The following is a 19383-nucleotide window of genomic DNA, read 5'->3' as shown; positions in this document are numbered from 1 at the left end:
TGTTGTGGGCGCATACGGTCACTCAGATGGAGTATGGGATGAGCCAGGACATTTCTCCGAAGAGGACTATAGCGGGAGGAGGCTTATGCGTGTACAGTCAACCACAGGACAGGGAGTGAACAACATTGTTTGTGAACAATGGCTGCTTGATTACATAAGACAGCGTTTTTCATTTGTGTTGAGCACTTCCGAGGACCAAGGCTTGCTGGTGGGTGGACATAATTCCTTAGCATTTTACACTTGTGAGCGATTCCTATTGTAGTCGCGACGACCTTTTCACATTACACAAAGCTCCGAAGTGAGCCGGAGCTGATATGACATCAGTTTCTTGGGACAATAGTATGTGAATACCTATTGTAAACACATCGCCTAGATAAACACCCATCGGACTGACTCGATCAACTTTTCTCCCTGCACCGACAACTCTAGAACACAAACACAACACCATCGCGATTTCTTCATAGTTCACCAATCACCCGGTAAGCTCAGCAATATAAACCCCACTCCGAGGTCAAGATAACCGCAACACAGAACTTCTCCAACTCCTCCTCCAAAACCACTTATCAACACCAACAACAACTACAACAACAGCAACAATGATGAAGGACGGCGGCCTCGTCATCGGCATCTGCTTCGGCATCGTCGCCTTTTGCCTCGCCTTGCTCTGCTTCTTCACCTGGCTGCGCAGCTCCGAGGAGGTCGTCGAGGTGCAAGCCGTCCTGGACGGACTGGAGCTGGAGGGCATGGCGCAGGAGCATCAGCAGAGGATCCAGAGTCTGCACGAGCGTGGTGTAATCCCGCATGAGGCCGAGTAAGGGGGAGGGGGGAGGGCCTTTTTACATGCACGATTTGGCGGATGTTCGACCTGCCTGCCTGGCTGCCTGGCTGCATGCCTACCTGCCTTCTTCGGGAGGCGTTCGTCTGGAAAGGGAAGTGGATGATAGGGGAAAACTGGGGTAGAGAGGCGTACAGATGAGGGAAATCCAAACTACATGACCGTGCTACCTGCTCAATATCTTCTTCGTGTGAAAGTTGCTTTCAGTGCCTAAATCAACCGCTGGCGGCGCATGGTGGCAAGCACTTCTTGTTTGAATATGTCACTATACCTTTGCCGCAATTCAATCTCACTTCCACGTCCGCATAACACTTTATCTTCCCATGCGTTCGGCTTATATCCGCGATTCTGGAACTATGCCAATGTGGGTTAACGTGCCGAATACTCGTCGCCTGCTCGTCCTTACCGCTCAATGTCGCTACATTACCATTGTCCAGACCATGAGTTCCCAAAGACTCCATTTCTGACTACTGGTCTAATCTATCCGCCATGCCAAAACCCGTACAATTTACCTTATCCGAGCCCACACGATGTAGAGGTATGAAAAAATGATGCTTTCATGGCGAAGCACCCACGTATCAAGGCAAATACTTACTCCTCAACGCCTGACTGATTGTGCTCATCCTGCTCAGGCCACCCTGATGCTGCATGTGGCTGAGCAGCTGCTCCTCCAGCGCACTCTGCGTGACACTCGCATCTACACGGACCGAGTTAGCAAATCCCCCCACCAAGAACGCGTTTCATCCCATCAACGTGGCACCACTCACCGTCCAGATCGCTAAAGCTGCTCCCCATGCTCGGCGTGCCCTCGCTGCCCTCCCTCTTCATCCCCGGGCTCATCCGCGCCAACTCGGCCCTATGCCGCGGACTCAGCGCGCCGGCGGCCGGGCCACCGGTGGAGCCTGGCGAGTACGGCGCGGTGACGGTGCCGGCGCGGCGTTTCTGCCTGCGGCCGGCGAAGGCGCCTTGGATGGCGGCCGAGCCGCTGTTGGTGCGTGGTCTGCCGTTGCCGCCGCCGTCGCCGCCGAGGCCGTCGTCGTTGTCTGTGCTGCGCGCGTCGCTGGTGGACGTGAAGGAGGCGTCCATCGTCGCCGCGCGGATGGGCTGCTTGCCTGCGGCTACGGAGGACATGGGAGGGCGGGATGCGCGGATGGTGCCGGTAGGGCCGTAACGAGTAGCCGCAGGTCCTGCGGATCGCTGTTGGTCATGGTGGGCGTGGGTGTGGGTGTGGGCGCGGCGAGGACCGGTGGGGGTGCCGTGATGCTGGGCCTGCTTGGTGTTGGGAGCGGTACGGCGGCGAGTGGGCACGGCGAATGGAAGGAATTCATCGTCGTCGTCATCGTCGTCGTCATCGCCATCAGAGCGCTCGTCGCCAGCACGGTTGCCGTAGTCTACAGTTTCGTCGAATTCGATATCCACATCGTCTAGACGGGGCAGACCAGGCTTGGCTGGGCGGGACATGAAGCGCGGCGGACGCTTAAACAGCTGGCTTCGACGGATGGGGTTATCCTTGTCATCATCCGAAGATGAAGACTCTGATTCGGATTGGGACATTTGCATGGAAGCCGGGCTGACGGTCCTGCTATGATTACGGCTTGTTTCGGCCGTTGGTTCAAGCGTCGGAGACGCCCTGCGCGGCGCAGGCGGGAAAGACGAACGAAACGAGCTGCGCAGCGGCTGTCGGGGGCTCTGAGGCTGCTGCTGAAGACGGCTCTGGGTGATAGTCGTAGTCGACGGCGTACGTGAGAGTTGGCCTGCAACATCCGCCGTTAGTCTATCCCTCCACTCACTGAGAAAGCAACACGAGCTACCTACCTCCCACCACCGGCGACGCCAGGGCCGGCGACGCAACTGTCTGCCTCCAAGGCACCGGGCTATCCCTCGTCGACCTGATCGACAACGCGCTCACCCTTCCCTGCGCCGCGGAGGCGCCGCCGCCGCCGCCACCACTTCCCCCTCTCTTCATCGGCACACTCCCCACATTCCCGCTCCCACTGCCCGCCGCCGCCGTGGTGCCCTGTCCCGCACCCGCGCCCGCAACAGCCCCGCCGCCAACCTTCCTCATCTGCGCCCTCACATGCTGCAGGTGCCTCTCATACAACCAGGCGGCCTGCTGCAGGATGAACCCCTGCCCGACCTCGAACCGCGTTGCCAACTCCTGCCAGTTGATCTCGCGCCGCTGCTCGCCTCCGCCGCCGCCGCTGCTCATCGGCCGGCTAATGATCTTCCACAAGGCCTGGTCCTTGGTCACGTCCCACTCGACCTGCGCCGGGTCCACGAAGTCGCCCCGCGCGAACGGCAGCCGCACCAGCACCGTGTAGTGCACCTTCGGCGTCGCCAGCGGCGTCGTGGGGGCGCCGCCGGCGCCGACGACGCTGGTCCGTTTGGTGCTCGGGGTTGTGGTGGCGTTGGAGAGCGTGCGGGTGCGGGCGCGTTGCCTGGTAGCGGAAAGGGGAGGGGACGAGGCTGCTGTGCTTTGAGGCGGTGGAGCTCCCGCGGCGGCGGCGGAGGGCGCAGGAGGAGGCGGTGCCATGGTGGGATGGCGTGAGCGTGCAGGTGTCAGTGGTATGTGGTGACTGTCCGCATGAATACCGTTGTTGACGGGTGGGCCGCGTTGCAAGGCAGTTGGTGGTGCACAAGCAGTAGCTAGAAGGTGATGTGATGGGATGGCGTGCAGCTCCCCCGGCGCGATAAGAAGGCGATAAGGCCTTCCCCGGACTCGCAGACGGCTGCTTTACCGCATTTGGCGGGAGAGCCGCCGCCGATCACGGAGGCCCTCACGGTAGCAGCTCATTTGGAGACATTGGAACATACCGTCGTGTGACTATACAATAAAAGTTGAATTGATGGTTCTATACGTGCGCTTAATTTTCGCAGCCATGTTGAATCTTTTGTGACCACCCATTTTCGCCATGCTATGCTTTTCCTTGCATTAGATTGCCAGCCCAGACCATGAATCCCCAATAACGCCATCGATGCGGAGTATTGCGTTTCGCTTTCCAAAAACAACTGCTCTCAAGCAACAACGGCCTCAGCTCCCTTCAACATCTCCAGGTCGCCTTCCACACTCAACTCCTCAAATCCTTTGAAGCCTTCTTCGACGACCCACTTCTGGCCTCCCTTCCACAAAACCTCGCATGCCGGACCCACAACGAGCAGACCCGGCGGCCTGCTGCCCTCTTCCTCGATCGCAGCGCATACATACTCCAATGTCGTCCTGATGACACGCTGATCGGGACAACTCGCACGCTCCAGCACCGCGCAGGGCGTCTCCTTCGGCCACTTCTTCGCCTCGTCGAGCACCAAGCTGTCAATAAGCGCGGACAACCTATGAAGCGCCATCAAGAACACTACAGTCCTGGTCGGGACGTATGCGGGCGGATCGGGAGCGGCGCCCTTTCTGCCGGTACCGGTGCAGATGAGGACCTGATCGGCAACACTGCGATGGGTGGGAGGGATGGCTGCGAATAGAGGGGCGCTGAGGGCGGATGTGATGCCGGGGAGCACGATCGGGATGTGCCCGTGGGCGCGGAAAAAGTCGTACTCCTCAGCACCGCGGCCGTAGATGTACGGATCGCCCTGCTTGAGACGCACGACCGTCTTGCCCGCCTGCAGACCCTCGAGACCCATCTGGAGCAGCTCCTCTTGCGCCTTGTCGGCATTGCCGGGGAACTTGCGGGCGATGAAGACAGTTGTGCGGCGAGGGACGAGAGCGAGGACGGGCTCGGGAACGAGCTTGTCGGCGAGGATGAGGTCGGCGGATAGGATGGCCTTGTGGGTTGCGCGCGTGAGGAGATCGGGGTTGCCGGGACCGGAGCCCGCGAGGATGATGCGACCTCTTCTGCGGCGCTGGTCCACTGCGCCCGGGCTGAGGCCAGAGCTCTCGGAGTTTGAGTAGCTGCGCAAAACCGCCTCCACATCCTCGTCCGTGATGCCTGCTAACCGGCGAAGGGGCCAGTATTCACAGATCTGGGCTAGCCAGCGCATGCGCCGACTGCGCGCAGCCTCTGCATCCTCTGGTGTCACCAGTCTGTTGAAATTCGCGTTCTGGCCCGCGTCATCCTCCTCGGCTTCAGGATCCATGGAGAGCTCGGCGGCGTGGTCCTCCTCCCAAATCCTTCTCCGCATGACACCAAGCCTGTCAACTGCTTGGCCGAGGTCGGAAGGCAGAGACGCCGCAATTTCTCGGCGTATGCGCGCGGACAGTTTGCAACCCTTGCCAGAGGTTGTCACTCCAATTTGTAGCGGACCATCCGTGTGCGTGGAGAGGAGTGTGAAGGTACAAAGATTCGGCGCATCGGCAACATTGACGGGGATCCTCAGGCGCCGGCATAGCGTGGAAATATGTGTGCCTGTGGAGTGGCAGTTAGCAGTCAGTCCATACTAGGTCCAGGTGTGCGCAAGACGTACTCAGAGCGGCCTTGCCACCCAGCGTCACGAAGACAGCATCCACAACTCGATCGACTTCTTCTCTACCCAGCGTTGTCAAGTCGCCGTCCTCGAAGTCGCGCTTGACCCACGCGACTTCGCCGTCGTCGATGCGCTTCATGAGACCATAATGTATGCTTGCATTCTCGGGAGCGACGAGGACCGGTTTGGCGCCGACTTCGAGAGCGCGCGTGCAGCGGGCGCCGGCGAGCGGGTTGGAGCCGACAATAAGGTGGACGTGATCTGTCGAGTCGACAGCCGTGAGTAATGCGGGAGCCATGAGGGGCGGCGGGTCGGCGGGAGGCGCTTCAAGCACAATGCCACTCGTTAAGAATAAGCAACAGTACCGGAATTCCGCGAGGGGCGAGTCCAAGCAATTAAAGAAGCACGCAGACACGGAGAGTCATCGGAGGCACAACCATTTAATTATGGGTCGCCAGGCGCGCAGCGGCCTTTGAAGAAATTCCAGCGAATGGCCGATGGCGCAATCGCAAAAGTTCTTATCGATACGCCAGCGATCCCGCCTTCGGCCTAGCTCGGAGAAGCTGCCCGCGGAAAAGTCGCTGGCCCAGCTGCCCAAAACAACGTCTCCGGTGAGTGAAGAGATAACGCGTTGCGCTGCACCATTAGAGGATGCGATGCCGTCAAGCTACATGTGTGTGGTGTATGGGGCCGCGGAGACTGTGCAGATAGATCTCCTGACGTCCCGTGAACAACAGCATTGTTGGCAATCCCGGCCCGCCTATTGGATGCCGATGTTGCCGATGTAGGAGCTGCTTCGGCATTCTGAATTCCGTCTCTGTTGCAATTGCTAGTCAAGAAAGCCCGACGCACAGAGACTAACTACTACACAAATTTTGCGAGTCAGCTGCCAGTTGCCTCCGAACTATGACCAGTCTTCTACATTGAAACATCACAGTTGCGGTACATATTAGGTAGACTCAAAGCTTGTCGTGCTTTTAAGCACAGGGGCCCCACACTTATGCATGAGCAAGGCATCAAAGTAGATTTCGTCGTTTTCTTATAGATTTCTATCATATACAGCGATCGTGTTCATGCTGGTATCAAACGCAGCTGTAAAACATTAAAAAATGACAAAAGTATGGCAATAAACAGTGAACGCTCATATCGCTAAGTAGTCCCACCACATATCTCTGTACATCATCAGTCTGTGTCGACCCTGGCCTCAAAGCATTGCAGTCGTGGTATCATCCATCTCCCGTTCCTTGCCGTAGTCGCAGAAAGCCGACTAAATGTTTGGTGTGTTTTTGAATTCCTTCACTGACTTGGTCAGACATTAGCTTAAGAGTAGTCGTCCTTGACGCGGCGCTGGCTCTCCGCATCAATGAAGCTACCGCGCGAGCGGGTGCTGCCCTTGCGACCGAAGAAGCTGCGTTTGGTGTAGACGCTATCCTTGCGGTGAGCGCCACTCATGCAGAACAAGACGGTGGAAAGCAAGAAGCAAGCCATGGCAGACCACGTGAACGCATAGGCCTTGACGCCCAGGCGAGCGGATTGGTTGTTGCTCTTGAAGGCATCGCGGCCCTGCACAGTCCATGCGCTAGTAGATCGTAGTCAAGTTAGCCGAGGTAAAGGGAAAAAACATGGGCACGTCGGGTCGGATGACAGTGACTTACGTCATCAAAGCTGCGGTGATGGCCTGGAAGAAGAGCGCGACGAAGGTGTTGAAGCCGGACAGGTAGCCGCCAAGTCTGCTGCAAAGAGCAAGCAGTCCGGTGAGGAGAGCGATGGCGGCAAAGAAGAGCGCGATCAAGTAGAAGGCAAACATGAATCGCGAGAGATAATAGTAGTGGTGGGTCCTAAGAAGTGTCAGCCGCCGTTTTGTTCTTGAATGAACCAGAAATCCACACGTACCCAGTGAACTGGTCGGGAACACCGGTGCTGGTGCCAAAGTTGCGAGGCGGATCAAAAGGCAAGGCAGGAACAACGGCGCCGCAGTTGGCATTGTGACCATTGCTGTCTGTTCCACAAACGGACCAAAACGTCCATCTTGATGGATTCCTGGTACCCGGGGATACACCATTCGTCGAAGCTTCCAGGAAATAAATCTGATTCTCCGGGGTGCCACTAATGCCTCCAGATAAAATGACGAGGAACTGGAGAACAATGCCGCCAGCCAGGAGGATCAAGGCAGCGAAACTGAGGAGCGGGCCTTGGGCATGGTTAGAGTATGCATATCGACGGTTGACGGACGGCCGACTTACGGGCTGCCATCTTGGTGGTGGACGCAGGGAATGCGACGGGCGAGTGTGGGGCGCAGGGGTCCACGAGTGGAGGGTGCTCACTGATGGAACGCAGGGTCAGCAGTGTGCGTTGCAGGAGAGTGGGGCGAATTGCAGAGCTGCGCGTGCGTACCAGGAGCTGCAAGATGAAACAGATGGTGTTTAAAAGCCAGGAGGGTGTGGAGCAAGCACGTAGGTTTTTGAGCAGTGGGAGCCCGGAAGTTCGGCGTGAGGTCATGGCGCCTTCAGTGATTAGCATGCGCCGGCTCTACGTCACCGCCACGCCGCTTCCGAACGAACTCGCGCCGGCCAAGCGCTGCTCAGCAGGTGCGCTCTTCTGCGCCCTATGCAACTGAAAGGTGGACCGTCTCCGCCGCGATCGGCCGTGGCGGTCTGCTGCGCGACTATTGTCTCTGGGTCTCGCCTCGTTCTTTGCAAGCAGCGCAGGTCTCATCATCTCTCAGTGTGCAGTGAGCCAGCACGCAACAGCGGGCGGCAGGCTTGTTGCAGGAAGGAGCCGGGCGCCGCGTGCCTGAACCCTGCGCAGCTGTCACGGCGATGCGCACGCCCCAAATGCCTGCCGCAGATCAGTCGGTGCGATCCGACCAGAAAGCGCGCCGATCGCACCCTAAACAAGCCACATCACCTGCGCCGAGCTCCACCGACCGCGACACACAGCTCTCCCACGCTCTTCCAAGCTCCGAATCCTTTTGACCCTGCATTCGCCATCCGCTGCACCGTCCGTGTCCCCATGGCTACCACGGTCTGGCCGCCGATCCCCAAGGACGAGCTCGTCCGGGAAGAGGACGCCGCTGTGGTACTACTCCCCGCTTTGGTGCACAGCCCTCCGTGATGTTGCTAACCATCCGCTGTCTTAGGCCCGCGAGCTAGAATGGCTGCTGTCGTCGCTTCGCACCACCCTCAAATCCCTCAAGTCCGGTCTCGAGGATTGTGCCGCTCTGCTAGCCCCGACAGAACATGGGTCCACATTGGTTGTGTCTACCGTGAGGTCTGAAAGCCTGAAGGGCTTCGTGACGCGTGTGGGTACGCGTATAGTGAAGGGCGTACGTATTTCCCGCGGCTTCGCCGCAAGCTTGCGCAAACTTTGACGGCTGAGCCCTGCAGGACATCAAGCTACGCCTCCCTAGTCTGCCTCCTCCGCGCGGTGCGACCAGCTACCCGCTTACCATCTCGCAACAACCGGAAGCATCGACCCTGGTCATTGAACAGCTGACTGCCGCGCGGACTCACATAAACTCCTGTCTGGATGTCGTCGACGTAACTACATGGGCCGGCGATGCGAAAAACGCGAATTACATCTCGGGGCAACTGCAGCTGTTATATGATAACATCGAGGATGCTCGTCAGGCTTTGAAGGGGAGCCCAGAGGTGCGGCCTCAATGGTGGGATCATCCGGCGGACGAAAAGGTCAGTCTTTTCGGATGAGCAGCCCCTCTTCACACGCAGCTTGTGCATCTTGGCATGAGTATGCCGAGAACTGACTGACACCATCTACAGATATTCGACCCGCCGTTGCCGCCCGAAGTCTCGGTTCATTTATACCTCCAAGATGCCGGTATCATTCTTGAGATCCGCACGTTAGAACCATGGACTGGCGACGACGGCAGTATTTTCGGCTTTCGCAAAGCTATTGCGGGTGCCCTTGGCGTCTCGCATGCTCCATTGCACGACGAGGCGGAGAAGGTGTTTACATATCGCGAGCAGGAAGTGAAAGTCAAGGAAAAGATCAAGGTGGAAACGCAAGATCCAAATTTGATCTCGGCAATGGCCAAGCTGAATGCTTTGGAGCACCATGTGGCTCTCAGCAGGAAAGCCCTAGATATTGTCATGGGGAAGAACGACGACGATGAGAGGTAGGGTCAGTTAGGAAATAAGGTCCGATGAAGATGGAGATGAGATTGAGATGGTCCCGATACCCAATGCAACTCCTAACGCTTCGTACGGAGCGCCCCACAATGTTTGCTCATGCTCGATCATTATTCCAAATTGTTATTGTTACCACTAGGTTCTCATTGTTGGGTGGATGAGGAAGCGGCTAACCACCCAATGAGAAGGGCTGACTTTGATTCAGTGGAACGGTCCTGATGCCGCCATCGAGTAATTTCAACAATGTTCGTGCTTCTCACGGACGCATGCAGATGAAAATGAGACGCCAGATGCAAGCTTAGAATTCCTCCTTTACGTCCTTGCGGGGCTTCACTTTCGTATCTTCAAAACTTCAAATATAAGGACATTGTCTAAGGACTATAGTATACAGGTGATATACCTGGCAACGATATCCATTACTTTCCACTTTGGCTGATCAGTTTGGCATATTCAATGTCGTACAGTGTGCTGGATGTAGTGCGATGAGTGGCAGCATGGTCGCAGCTCGTACAACATTCACTTGTTTGTAGGCGAGATTGAGCAAACATTGTGCTCAAACTCATGGCCTGGAGCACGGAACACGGGGGGTGTTGAGCCTGCGTGCGCACTCATGTCTGTGTCAACTCCACGACTGTCCCAGAGTGAGATTCCTCAGTATGCCGCCGACCTCATCGGATACCGTACTCAAAACATCTTGGGAGCCCTTGACAACTATCTTCACGGCCCCTCCTGCTTGCACGAGCATATTTATATCCTCATATTGGACACTGGTTGCGTTCGATCCGTTTCACACATACAGCACTCTGGGCAAAACGGCAAGATGTTTCCCCACAGCTGTCTTCGTTTCTATCCTCCAGCAGGTGAATCTACCGACTGTGATGATTTCTCCGTTGAGATGTCCAGAAAACTGGACAACGGTCACAACCGTCGTTAAGTCCGATGTCCATAGCGTTCATGTTACATGCTGTCCTTCGTAAGCTCCCGGTCTCAGCACATGCGAAACCTTACTCATGCACGCAACCAGGAATTATTATATCGACGCAGGAGTCGAGAACTATCTCGAATGCGTTTCCGACGTGCCACCGGGCATGGTCCTCACCTATGTGGTCGGCGGCAACCATAGCTCTCATACTGAGACAACAACGCTGAAAGCATCAACCGAGGTCAGAGCACGCGCTATTTCAGGATGGAATACAGTCCTCCCAGCTTCTTCATCGAATACGCCGACACCTGGGACTGCCACTCAGGCAGCGGCTGAGCACAGCAAGCCCCCACTGGGAATCATCATTGGCGTCCCACTCGGGACATTATCTGCTGCTATCGTTTTGGTCACTGTCATGTTAGCCCTATTCCGATGGAGGAAAGCGTCGGCCCCCGTCGAGATGGATGGTACCAATGATTCGCAGCCAAAGGAACTCCCAGGAAACGACTGTGGTCAGGAGAGGACTACTATGGTGTCAGAGCTCCAAGGAGATGTTCGAATCACGGAGTTACCGGGCGACGTTGGCACAGCAGAGGTAGAGGCAGATCCTTGTGCGGAATTGGAAGGAGATATACCCAAGAAGTGCGCCTAGCCGGGTATCGCAAGTAGGGAGAGGCAGAGATGCATGCATACCTTTTCTTTGGTCTAGTTTTTCACCGACCGTTATGCGTACTTTGCGGCTATGTTCCTGTCTGTTCTTCAGCACCAAGGTCGCACTTGATGGCCCGCATTTGTCAGCTGGTTGGTTTATGCAATTCCCTCGTTCCTAGATGATTAGTATCGGTCTGAATTCACGGTATCGTTGTATTTCTGTCAAGCTTTTGGTAGCAACCTTGGTCCTTTCGTAGCTTCCACTTTTTAATCTCTGTACTTGTGCGTGGCTACACCATTTCGTGGAGCTTCGCTTAACGGGAGGATATCATCAAGTTACACAAGGTGTTGAAGTGATGCAGCGAGGCAAACGGAGCGATGCCTAATGAGGCAAGATGGCAGCCTGGCAGGCGAAGGCTGAGCAAAGCCCCGCACTGCCTCGCTGCACACTGCTGACATGATTCTTCACCTCTCCCATGTGTCGCAAAGGTCTGGCTGGGTGCCTGCGGTGTCAACGTTGCCCTCTCAACCCAACGGCAATCACGCGGCCACATGTCCATTTTTAGCGCCCTGTGTTGGCCCCCACGAGGCTGGTTTTCATCGCCTTCAGCTCATCCATGAAATTGCAACTCGCCGTCGTACACTCGGAATGAGCATGGCCTCGGCGTGCTCGATGCAGGCAAGAAACTGCTGAGTACCTGCGGTCTGCGTGACGGGGGCGGTCAGCTCGACTTCATAGCCACGGGAGCTGCGCGCAGAGCCTCCAACACGGCCCCCACAGGTGGTGGCTCGGCCATGGCTCTCTTCCCGGATCCCTGCTGCGGCAGCTAGCTTCCCGCCGCATGCATGTCATGCTTTCCTCAGGCTGCCACCCATAAAAGCTGGCACTGTGCCGCTCCGTGTTTGCCCTGCACTTCTTGACTCGATCATTCGCTATGTCGGACCGCTACTCTAGTCCCGGGGTGCGGAGCAACGCCTCCAGCCAGAGCTCGCGCAGTAAGCTTCCTTGATCTTTGCGTTATTGCAGCGCGCTAACAGGCCAAAGACTACCAGTCACTCGATCCGCGCGACTGGAGAGGCTTCTTTGTCCCAGGCAGAGTCAGTATCGGTAGCGGTCCCTCTCGCAGAACATGTACTGATACCTGCAGCAGATATTCATGTACCAACTTCACCCCGACGAGCTCGACTACAACGGCAAGAAGCAAAGGCTATCAGTCCCAAAAGCCTCATCCAAACCCCTTTACCGGCGATGTGTAGTAGTGAGGGCAGGGAGAGACAGCTCGCAGTGCTTGTAGGCATCGCCTCTGCGTGCCCACGACCCGAGAACTTACCTGTCCACCAGATGCATCAAGACATACGAAGGCGAGGGCTGCACCCACAGGGAGGTACGCTCCAAGCAAGACCGCCACGCCGTCGTCTACACGTCCGACGAGCCTTCGCGCCTGCGTGAGGAAACCAACCTCCGCGCCCCCATCCAAGCGGACCCCATCAGCCACGAGACCGTCATCCCGCGCCTGGCCCGCCTCAACTACGACTCCCTCTTCGACTTCGCCCACGCCCGCCCCATCTACCCGCTCGCCCAAGTGACCCCCCGCGGCCTGCAGACCCTCCTCCGCGACTTCGAAGACCTCAACCCGCCCACCATCCGCCCCGTCACCCGCAAGCGCACCTGGGACCGCATGGTCGACGTCCTCGACGCCACGCACCTCGACGCAACCGCAACCACCACCACCAACGCCGCCATCGCCATCGCCGCCCCCTCGCACCAACGCGCCCCGGCCGTCCGCCCCATCCGGCCCACCCGCCGCACCTCCACCTTCCCGCCCCCAATTCCCGAAGCGCCACCAACGACAACCCTCGCCCCACGCATCCAAATCGTCGCCCCCCGGACCACCACCACCAGCGCAGAGCCGGAGGACCAGGAAGCACAACCGGCGGCAACGAAGAAGAAGCGGCAACAAGCGCTAGCGGCGGTGACGCCGCCGACGACGACGACGCCCACGACGCCCTTCCCCCAACGCCACTCGCCGCGCGCCGCCCCCATCCCCATCCTCCTCTCGTCCGCCCGCGACCCGCGCGCCACCGCCCCCGTCCGCGCCCTCTTCGACACCGCGTGCGAGCTCAACTTCGTCGACCCGGAGCTCGCCCTCTCCCGCCTCGGCGCCACCGCGCTGCGCTGGAACGCCGCCGAGCAGCCGAACGTCGTCATGCCCGGTAGCAACGGCGCGGCAGTGGTGGTGCCGCTGGCGGCCGAGGGCATGGTCAAGCTGCGGTGGCGCTTCCAGGGCGCCGAGAGGAGCGATGTGGATACGTTCGTCGTGTTTAGGGGCTTGCCGTGCGAGGTGGTGGTGGGGAGTCGGACGGCGGTGGCGAGGAGGTGGGGCGTTGGCGGGAGGGAGGCTGGGGTGCTGGGGTTGCCGATGTTGGGGTTGGGTGAGCAATATTTTTTCCCTCCTTTTTTTTTTTTGTGTGTAGGTGCGTTCTTGCTAACAGTGGTGGCTTTCGTGTAGATGAGAGACAGAGGCTGGAAGAGAGCGATAGGCACAAATCGGAGAATCGGAAGAGGAAGGAGGCACGCGAGAACGAGGAGATTGAACGGAAGTTTGCGAGGGAGAGGGCGGCGTTGTGGGGGAGGTAAGAGGGCGTTGCGGATCTTGATCGTTTCCTTTTTCTTTCTTTCTCTGTCTGGGTGCCAGAGGGTAATTCCATCCTTTTGATTCTCGGCTTTTGATCCATGACACTTTCACTTTACAGATTCCCCCTTCCATACGTACGTCTTTTCATAAATTTCCAGTCTTTGAGTCCATCAAAAGAACATTTTCATCATGGCCTGAATAGAGTAACCCACGTATGCGTGGTCACTGCAACCGGCTCGCATGACTTTTCTGGTAGTGCATGAACTCGAAGTACCTACAGCAGTGGCAACAAGGCCTTAACCATTGCCATCACTTGCCGTGATATAGGTTGCACAGAGCACTTCGATCACGCGATTGGGACCTCAATCCTGCCTGGTATCGTCTTTATAAACCTTACGACCCCTCTTTTTAGAAAAATGCTAACCGAGTGAGAGTTTTTCACTGAAGCTTTGGAAAGACTTTTTTACTGAAGCTTGGACAGAGTGAATGCCACTGTTTGCCTCTTTTTTGTTTCCATTTGGGTGTCCCCGTTTATCGGCCTCCTGTAAAAGAATCAAGTGAGTCAAAATGGTGTTTATCTTCTGATCATGAAGACTATGAACTGCCTTATTATGTAGAAGTGATGCTGTTCACTAAGCCGAATTGATGCAGAACATTTGCTGGTCTGGCTACATGATATAAAGCATCATTCACACTAGGTGACCAATATTGCTCAGCGCTCTGGACCAGACGTTGCTATCGTTGTAAGGTAAAACCACCTCACCTTCAGCACCACGACAGTGGCAAGAATTGGATCGGTGAGTCTCTCGATTGGCACGCAACGCCAACGGAGTAACCAACGCAAGAGATGATGCCACCATCATCGTTTATTCGGGAAGACAAATAAGCTTGCAGCGCTACAAAGGCCAAGCGGACTACAGTCACATTACAAAGATGTACCCAATGGCCTTCAGACGCTGTGTCAATCTCAAATTCAGAGTGCATGTCCACGTGGATCTCGTCTTGCAGCTAAACAAGTACGCCACCGGTGATCAGCCCGCGACTCTGCATATATACCGAGCTTGAGATCTATAAAAGTCGCCGAGTCACTGCATCCTTTTCCCCCGGACCCCAAGCTGGTGGACATTGCTTCAGCTCTCGTATATCAAAGCACTGGAGGCCTTACTGGAGGGGTTTCCGGCCCTTTTCTTCTTTAGCTGCTGCCAGCCAGTGATATATGACTCATTTGGCACGTCTCTACAGGCCTCGCAACACGCCACGGCACGCACCGCACAACCTCTCGATATGCCTTCACGCTACTCACCAGAATCATTCCAGAGTCAGGGACTGTAGCAATCTTCCGAGACGATGGATATCAGCATCTTTCTCACCTGGTGAGGCCTTACATATCGCGCATTTGCATGCGACACAAACACGAAAGCGGAACACAAGACCCACCACCAAGTAAGTCGGTTCACCTGGTATACCATCAGTATTGATTTTGGTTGTTTGGCAAGGAACTGGTGTGCGTCGTCCTGCAGAAACCAACGAGGGCAGGCGTCGTATTCTTAAGGACACACTTACGAGCTCTTGGTCAATGCCACCTGACGCGACAGCTCGCCCCGCGAATCAGTCAAGGGCCCATGACGATACGAGGATGATCCGCAGCCATGCATGCAAAATGCGCATACGAACACGTCTGACGCGTGACATCGTCGCGTCTAACGCTGAAATGCTTAAGTCGACCTCGCACCAGCACCGAGTATGACATCATGCTGGACACGTCAGGAGTTCGATTTAATTTCCCAGGAGGACCAGGCCAGAATCCACTCCGCGCACGTCCATATTAGAGACGAGTTTGATTGTCATTAGCACGCACGCTAAGACGCCTTGTACACGTACTTGCCGTGACCAGATACCAAAAATAACCTCCACGCCGTCCCGAACCGTTGAGACTACTGAGCAAAAAAGCCGCCAACCTCATTCGGAGCCTTGGGTATGTACAGGAAACCAATCACTACGACCATCCCGGAGAACATACATGGAAACTTTCATTTTCAAAAGGTGTAAAGACCTCCCTCACACGAGAGAGATCCCCTTATTTCTGTCCAAGAAAACGACTAACCTTGCGAACAGCATACAAACAACTAACAAAACCGTGTCCCATTCTTTCTCCTCCATCTGTTTGATTCTCCTTTCATCAGACAAGAAAACCTCCAAACAAAACCCACAGAAACAAAAAATCAAAATCATTCCGGAGAGCATTGCTTGAAAGTACGGCATGCGTGCTCTTCTCTCGGTTCTCCCCCCTTCGATGGCGCCACAGATATTTATAAACAAGGAGAGAAAAAACTAGACAGACATGTCTATGCTTTCGATGCAGTTTTGGAAAATACAAGAAAAAGGAAAGGAAAGGAAAAATGAAGAAGCAAGCGATGGAATATCGCTGGAGCACACGCGCTTTTCTTGTGTGGTTGCTTGGACCCGTGACCTGATGCCTGCGGACGGTGATGGTGAGAAAGAAAGGAAATGCAGCCAGGCCTCATGAATAGTGAACAGAAGACGCAAGCGTCCAATAAAAGGTTTGTACGCAATAGGATGGAAGGAATGTGCAGAATCGAAAGCAAAAGGGGCGGAGGAATAATGCGGTATTGCGCACACTGACGAGCCACCTCAATGAAAAGCCATGCAAAAAGCCCAGAAAAAGAGAACAGTGTGGTATCTGAGGTCATGAAAGCGTCGTCCAGTGTGATGTCAACCAAGAAAGAGAGCAAGATATAAAAAGTCAGGTCCAGTCCAGCCCATATTAAGTGGATTACTTGCTGGAACGACCAAGCAGAAAGAGCCGGCCCACGAGCGATAATTGCACCAAACGGTCAGCGGAAATGAACTAAGGAGTTTATAATCCGGGCGCTCCAGGGTATCTGCCACCGGCCGCACTTGCGCTTCCTAAGCCTAAAGGCGTTGCCGCAGGTGGACCCCTAGGGCCGCCCCGGAAGCCACCTCTGCCTCTGCCAGCGACATTCCTGCCGCGACCAGGCGCCGCGACTCCGGGTATGCTGAAGTCAGGGTTGGCCTCCAAGACAACGTCTTCCTGGCGTGGGCGAGGTGGTCCGCGCTGTGGCTGGTAGCCATATGCAGGGCCACCACGGCCCATGCCCATGCCCACTTCACCTGGACCAGGGCGCCACATAGGGTTGATACCGCGCTGCGAGATCGAAGTGAAATGCGAAGTGTCGGATGCAGCACCCGGAGAACGGGGACCTTCATAATCCTCTGGGAATTCGTTGAAAGGAAGCATTTGAGGGCCAAAGTCATCTGGAAGCTGGCTTTGTGCGTACAGGTCGCCGGGAAGGGGTGCTACCTGGCTGGGCGAGCTGCTTTCCGTACGAGGGGTGGCAGTCCTGTTTGCTCCAAACCCGGGCATGAGCGCAGCGGGAATCCCGGCAGTCTTGTCCATGTTTGCTGACGGATCTGGGTCGGCAAAACGCGGGTCTACATCCTCGACGTAATGATCACCTGAGTTCATCCTGTTGTGGCCGGGCTGCGGCGGTGACTTGGTAAGTCCTGCAGGAAGATCGACCGGATCCTTATAGCTGGAAGGTGATGCTGCGATGGGAGAAAGGGCCCGAGACCTTTGCGACGGCACGCTTTCATTCGAAGGACCGGTCTGAAGGGGAGGTGGTTGCTGGGGCCAGTTTTGACGTGGTGGTTGGTAGTCGACGCCGGCACTATAAATTGTCAGCAATACTAATGATGAACAGGGGGCACACGCTTACGTCTGAGTGGGCGCGGAGGGCTGGGAGGGCTGAGAGTATTCGCTTGTCGGGCTCAGAGGACTGGGCTGACGTTGAGGAACTCCGTTTCCATTGGGGTTGAGGCCCTGCTGAAGCCCAATCATGCCTTGCAAATCGTTGTCACTGTCCCTGAGACCGTAGTTATTCATACCATTCTGAGGAGTACCGACCCGATGGTCCATTTCTATCGCTTGGCCAATAGGACTGTTCGGCTCGGGCAGCACTCCCAGATTTGGGTCCTGGTTGTTGAAGTCTCTGGGATCATCGTATGGGCCTTGGGGCGGGCCACGTCCTTGCGGCATGGCAGCCCCGTAGAATCCGTTGTCGTAACCGGGAGGAGGAGGCACACGAGTAGGTCCCATCGGTGGACCTGCCATACCCATGCCCATACCCATCGGGCCTGGACCGGGAGGGCCCATGCCTCTACCAGGTCCATAGCCGGGCGGGGGACCACCGCGACCGCGCATGCCTGGCGGGCCGCCGCGGCCTCTGGGGCCAAATCCTCCGCGTCCACGGGGCGGGAACCCACCTCTTCCTCTGCCGGGTGCACCGTAGAAGGGTGGAGGACCTCCAGACCTGTCAGATCCCATAGTTCCGTTAGATGTCTGGTGTCTTAAAGGCTGGCCGTTGGGGCCATTGGGTGGTAGCGGGTTTCCATACTGATCTCTTGGTGGAGGGCGTCCGCGGCCCATCCCGCCTGCTGGCATGGGTGGTCTTTCACCATAGTACCTTCCTGGTCCTTCGTTCGGACCATCCGTAGTCGAGCTCGGGATAGAAGGAGATTGAGTCAAAGGCACCCTGTCATCCATACTCTGCTTCTGCGACCCAAAGGTAGCAAAATCAGGTCCCTTTCCGTCTGAAACAGGGGAGCCTGCCATCAACGGTGGCGGAGAATCGGCGCGGGGCAAAGAAGGGTCGTCCATAGCCGGCGGAGGACCACGGTTGGCATAGTAATTCTGTCCATTCATCTCGGCATTCTCGGCGATCCTCTTCTTCCTAGCCTTCCTGCTCACAAGCGTACGCCTCATTGCGCACGTCACAACACCGCTCACGGCGATGACAACAGTCGCAGCCAGAACGATCCATCCTCCCCATGCCACGTGCGGAACGAACAGCAGGATATCCACGAGAAAGGCCAGCAGGGATACCAACAGCGTGGGGAAGATGAGAACCAGAAGGATCATTAGGTAACGAGGTGAATGCGAGGGCGCATGGAAGTGGGCGGCGAAGGCGAGCGCAAAGCACACGAGCGCCAGGAAGGCAGCAACGGGGTGCACAATCAAGATTGCCGACAGCGTGTGGCGCGCGCCGGAGGGAAGATCGAAGTCGGATGAACTATCGAACAAGCCATCATCTGCAGGGCCAGGTCAGCGGTTGCTCGGCGAACGTACACCGAGTGAACAAGTTCTCGCGGCGGACTTACCTTCGGCGGTGGTGTAGCCAATGCCTAAGTCACTGCAACCCTTGGTGGTGCAGTAGCCGAAGACACCGTAGGTGATGCCATTGAATTCAGCGAGCGGGATGGCCTGGATAATGGGAGTGGAAATGGTGCTCAGAAGCAGCAGGGCGAAAGCAGCAAAGAAAAGAATGGACAGCGGCGTGGCCGGGCGGAGAAGCATGGTTGCTGCGAAGAGTCAAGGCCGCTCTGCCGGACCGCTGGGCGCGAGGCAGAGGGCTTCGAGCGATGCGGACGGCAAGGTGAGACTAGCTCTGGAGTCGGCACGCTTCGCTAGGACGAGGAAACGGGAAAGGGCGTGTGTGTCGAGGGACGGCTCCGACAGCGACGTCGGTCGAGGCGCGCAGTTCGAGGTGTTGCTGCGGTTGTGGTGCGGTCGGGCGGCTAGCAGCAGACGGTCCGGTGCACGCACGGCGGAGGGCGAAACGTGAGACACAGCCGCGACAGACAGCGGGTTCAGTTGGTGCACAGGTCGGCGCGGGCGTCGGGGCGCGCGATCATCGCAGAGCTATGCGAGAAGTTGGAGAATGAGCGTGGCTAAGTGAGCGG

At 56.7% G+C, this 19383-nt stretch overlaps 6 protein-coding genes across 6 annotated transcripts; 2 read left to right on the top strand and 4 right to left on the bottom strand.

Annotated features, from left to right (window-relative positions):
- Positions 1 to 1413: 1413 nt before the first annotated feature.
- On the bottom strand, positions 1414 to 2389 carry MET1_2 (uroporphyrin-III C-methyltransferase; the record flags this gene model as incomplete). Its single annotated transcript, XM_066774459.1, has 2 exons — positions 1414 to 1532; positions 1603 to 2389. 2 exons carry the CDS (start codon positions 2387 to 2389, stop codon positions 1414 to 1416), a joined length of 906 nt encoding a protein of 301 aa, XP_066634578.1.
- Positions 2390 to 3850: 1461 nt separating this feature from the next.
- On the bottom strand, positions 3851 to 5543 carry MET1_1 (uroporphyrin-III C-methyltransferase; the record flags this gene model as incomplete). Its single annotated transcript, XM_066774458.1, has 2 exons — positions 3851 to 5187; positions 5246 to 5543. The coding sequence occupies 2 exons, from the start codon at positions 5541 to 5543 to the stop codon at positions 3851 to 3853; spliced, it is 1635 nt and encodes a 544-aa protein (XP_066634577.1).
- Positions 5544 to 6565: 1022 nt separating this feature from the next.
- On the bottom strand, positions 6566 to 7498 carry SUR7 (Eisosomes component; the record flags this gene model as incomplete). Its single annotated transcript, XM_066774457.1, has 4 exons — positions 6566 to 6824; positions 6901 to 7083; positions 7139 to 7436; positions 7489 to 7498. 4 exons carry the CDS (start codon positions 7496 to 7498, stop codon positions 6566 to 6568), a joined length of 750 nt encoding a protein of 249 aa, XP_066634576.1.
- Positions 7499 to 8257: 759 nt separating this feature from the next.
- On the top strand, positions 8258 to 9384 carry SLS55_002976 (uncharacterized protein; the record flags this gene model as incomplete). Its single annotated transcript, XM_066774456.1, has 4 exons — positions 8258 to 8323; positions 8385 to 8570; positions 8632 to 8934; positions 9025 to 9384. 4 exons carry the CDS (start codon positions 8258 to 8260, stop codon positions 9382 to 9384), a joined length of 915 nt encoding a protein of 304 aa, XP_066634575.1.
- Positions 9385 to 11901: 2517 nt separating this feature from the next.
- SLS55_002975 (uncharacterized protein) lies at positions 11902 to 13476 on the top strand (the record flags this gene model as incomplete). The annotated part of the gene is made up of 3 exons (XM_066774455.1): positions 11902 to 11962; positions 12012 to 12064; positions 12262 to 13476. The coding sequence occupies 3 exons, from the start codon at positions 11902 to 11904 to the stop codon at positions 13474 to 13476; spliced, it is 1329 nt and encodes a 442-aa protein (XP_066634574.1).
- A 3880-nt stretch (positions 13477 to 17356) lies between these two features.
- RIM9 (regulator of ime2) lies at positions 17357 to 18997 on the bottom strand (the record flags this gene model as incomplete). The annotated part of the gene is made up of 3 exons (XM_066774454.1): positions 17357 to 17652; positions 18190 to 18732; positions 18802 to 18997. 3 exons carry the CDS (start codon positions 18995 to 18997, stop codon positions 17357 to 17359), a joined length of 1035 nt encoding a protein of 344 aa, XP_066634573.1.
- Positions 18998 to 19383: the final 386 nt, after the last annotated feature.

The sequence above is a fragment of the Diplodia seriata genome (genome assembly GCF_021436955.1).
Source record: "Diplodia seriata strain FDS-637 chromosome Unknown scaffold_3, whole genome shotgun sequence".
NCBI classification, from domain to species: domain Eukaryota; kingdom Fungi; phylum Ascomycota; class Dothideomycetes; order Botryosphaeriales; family Botryosphaeriaceae; genus Diplodia; species Diplodia seriata.
The sequence above is the reverse complement of the archived record's forward strand: the minus strand, read 5'-3'. Positions and strand labels throughout refer to the sequence as shown.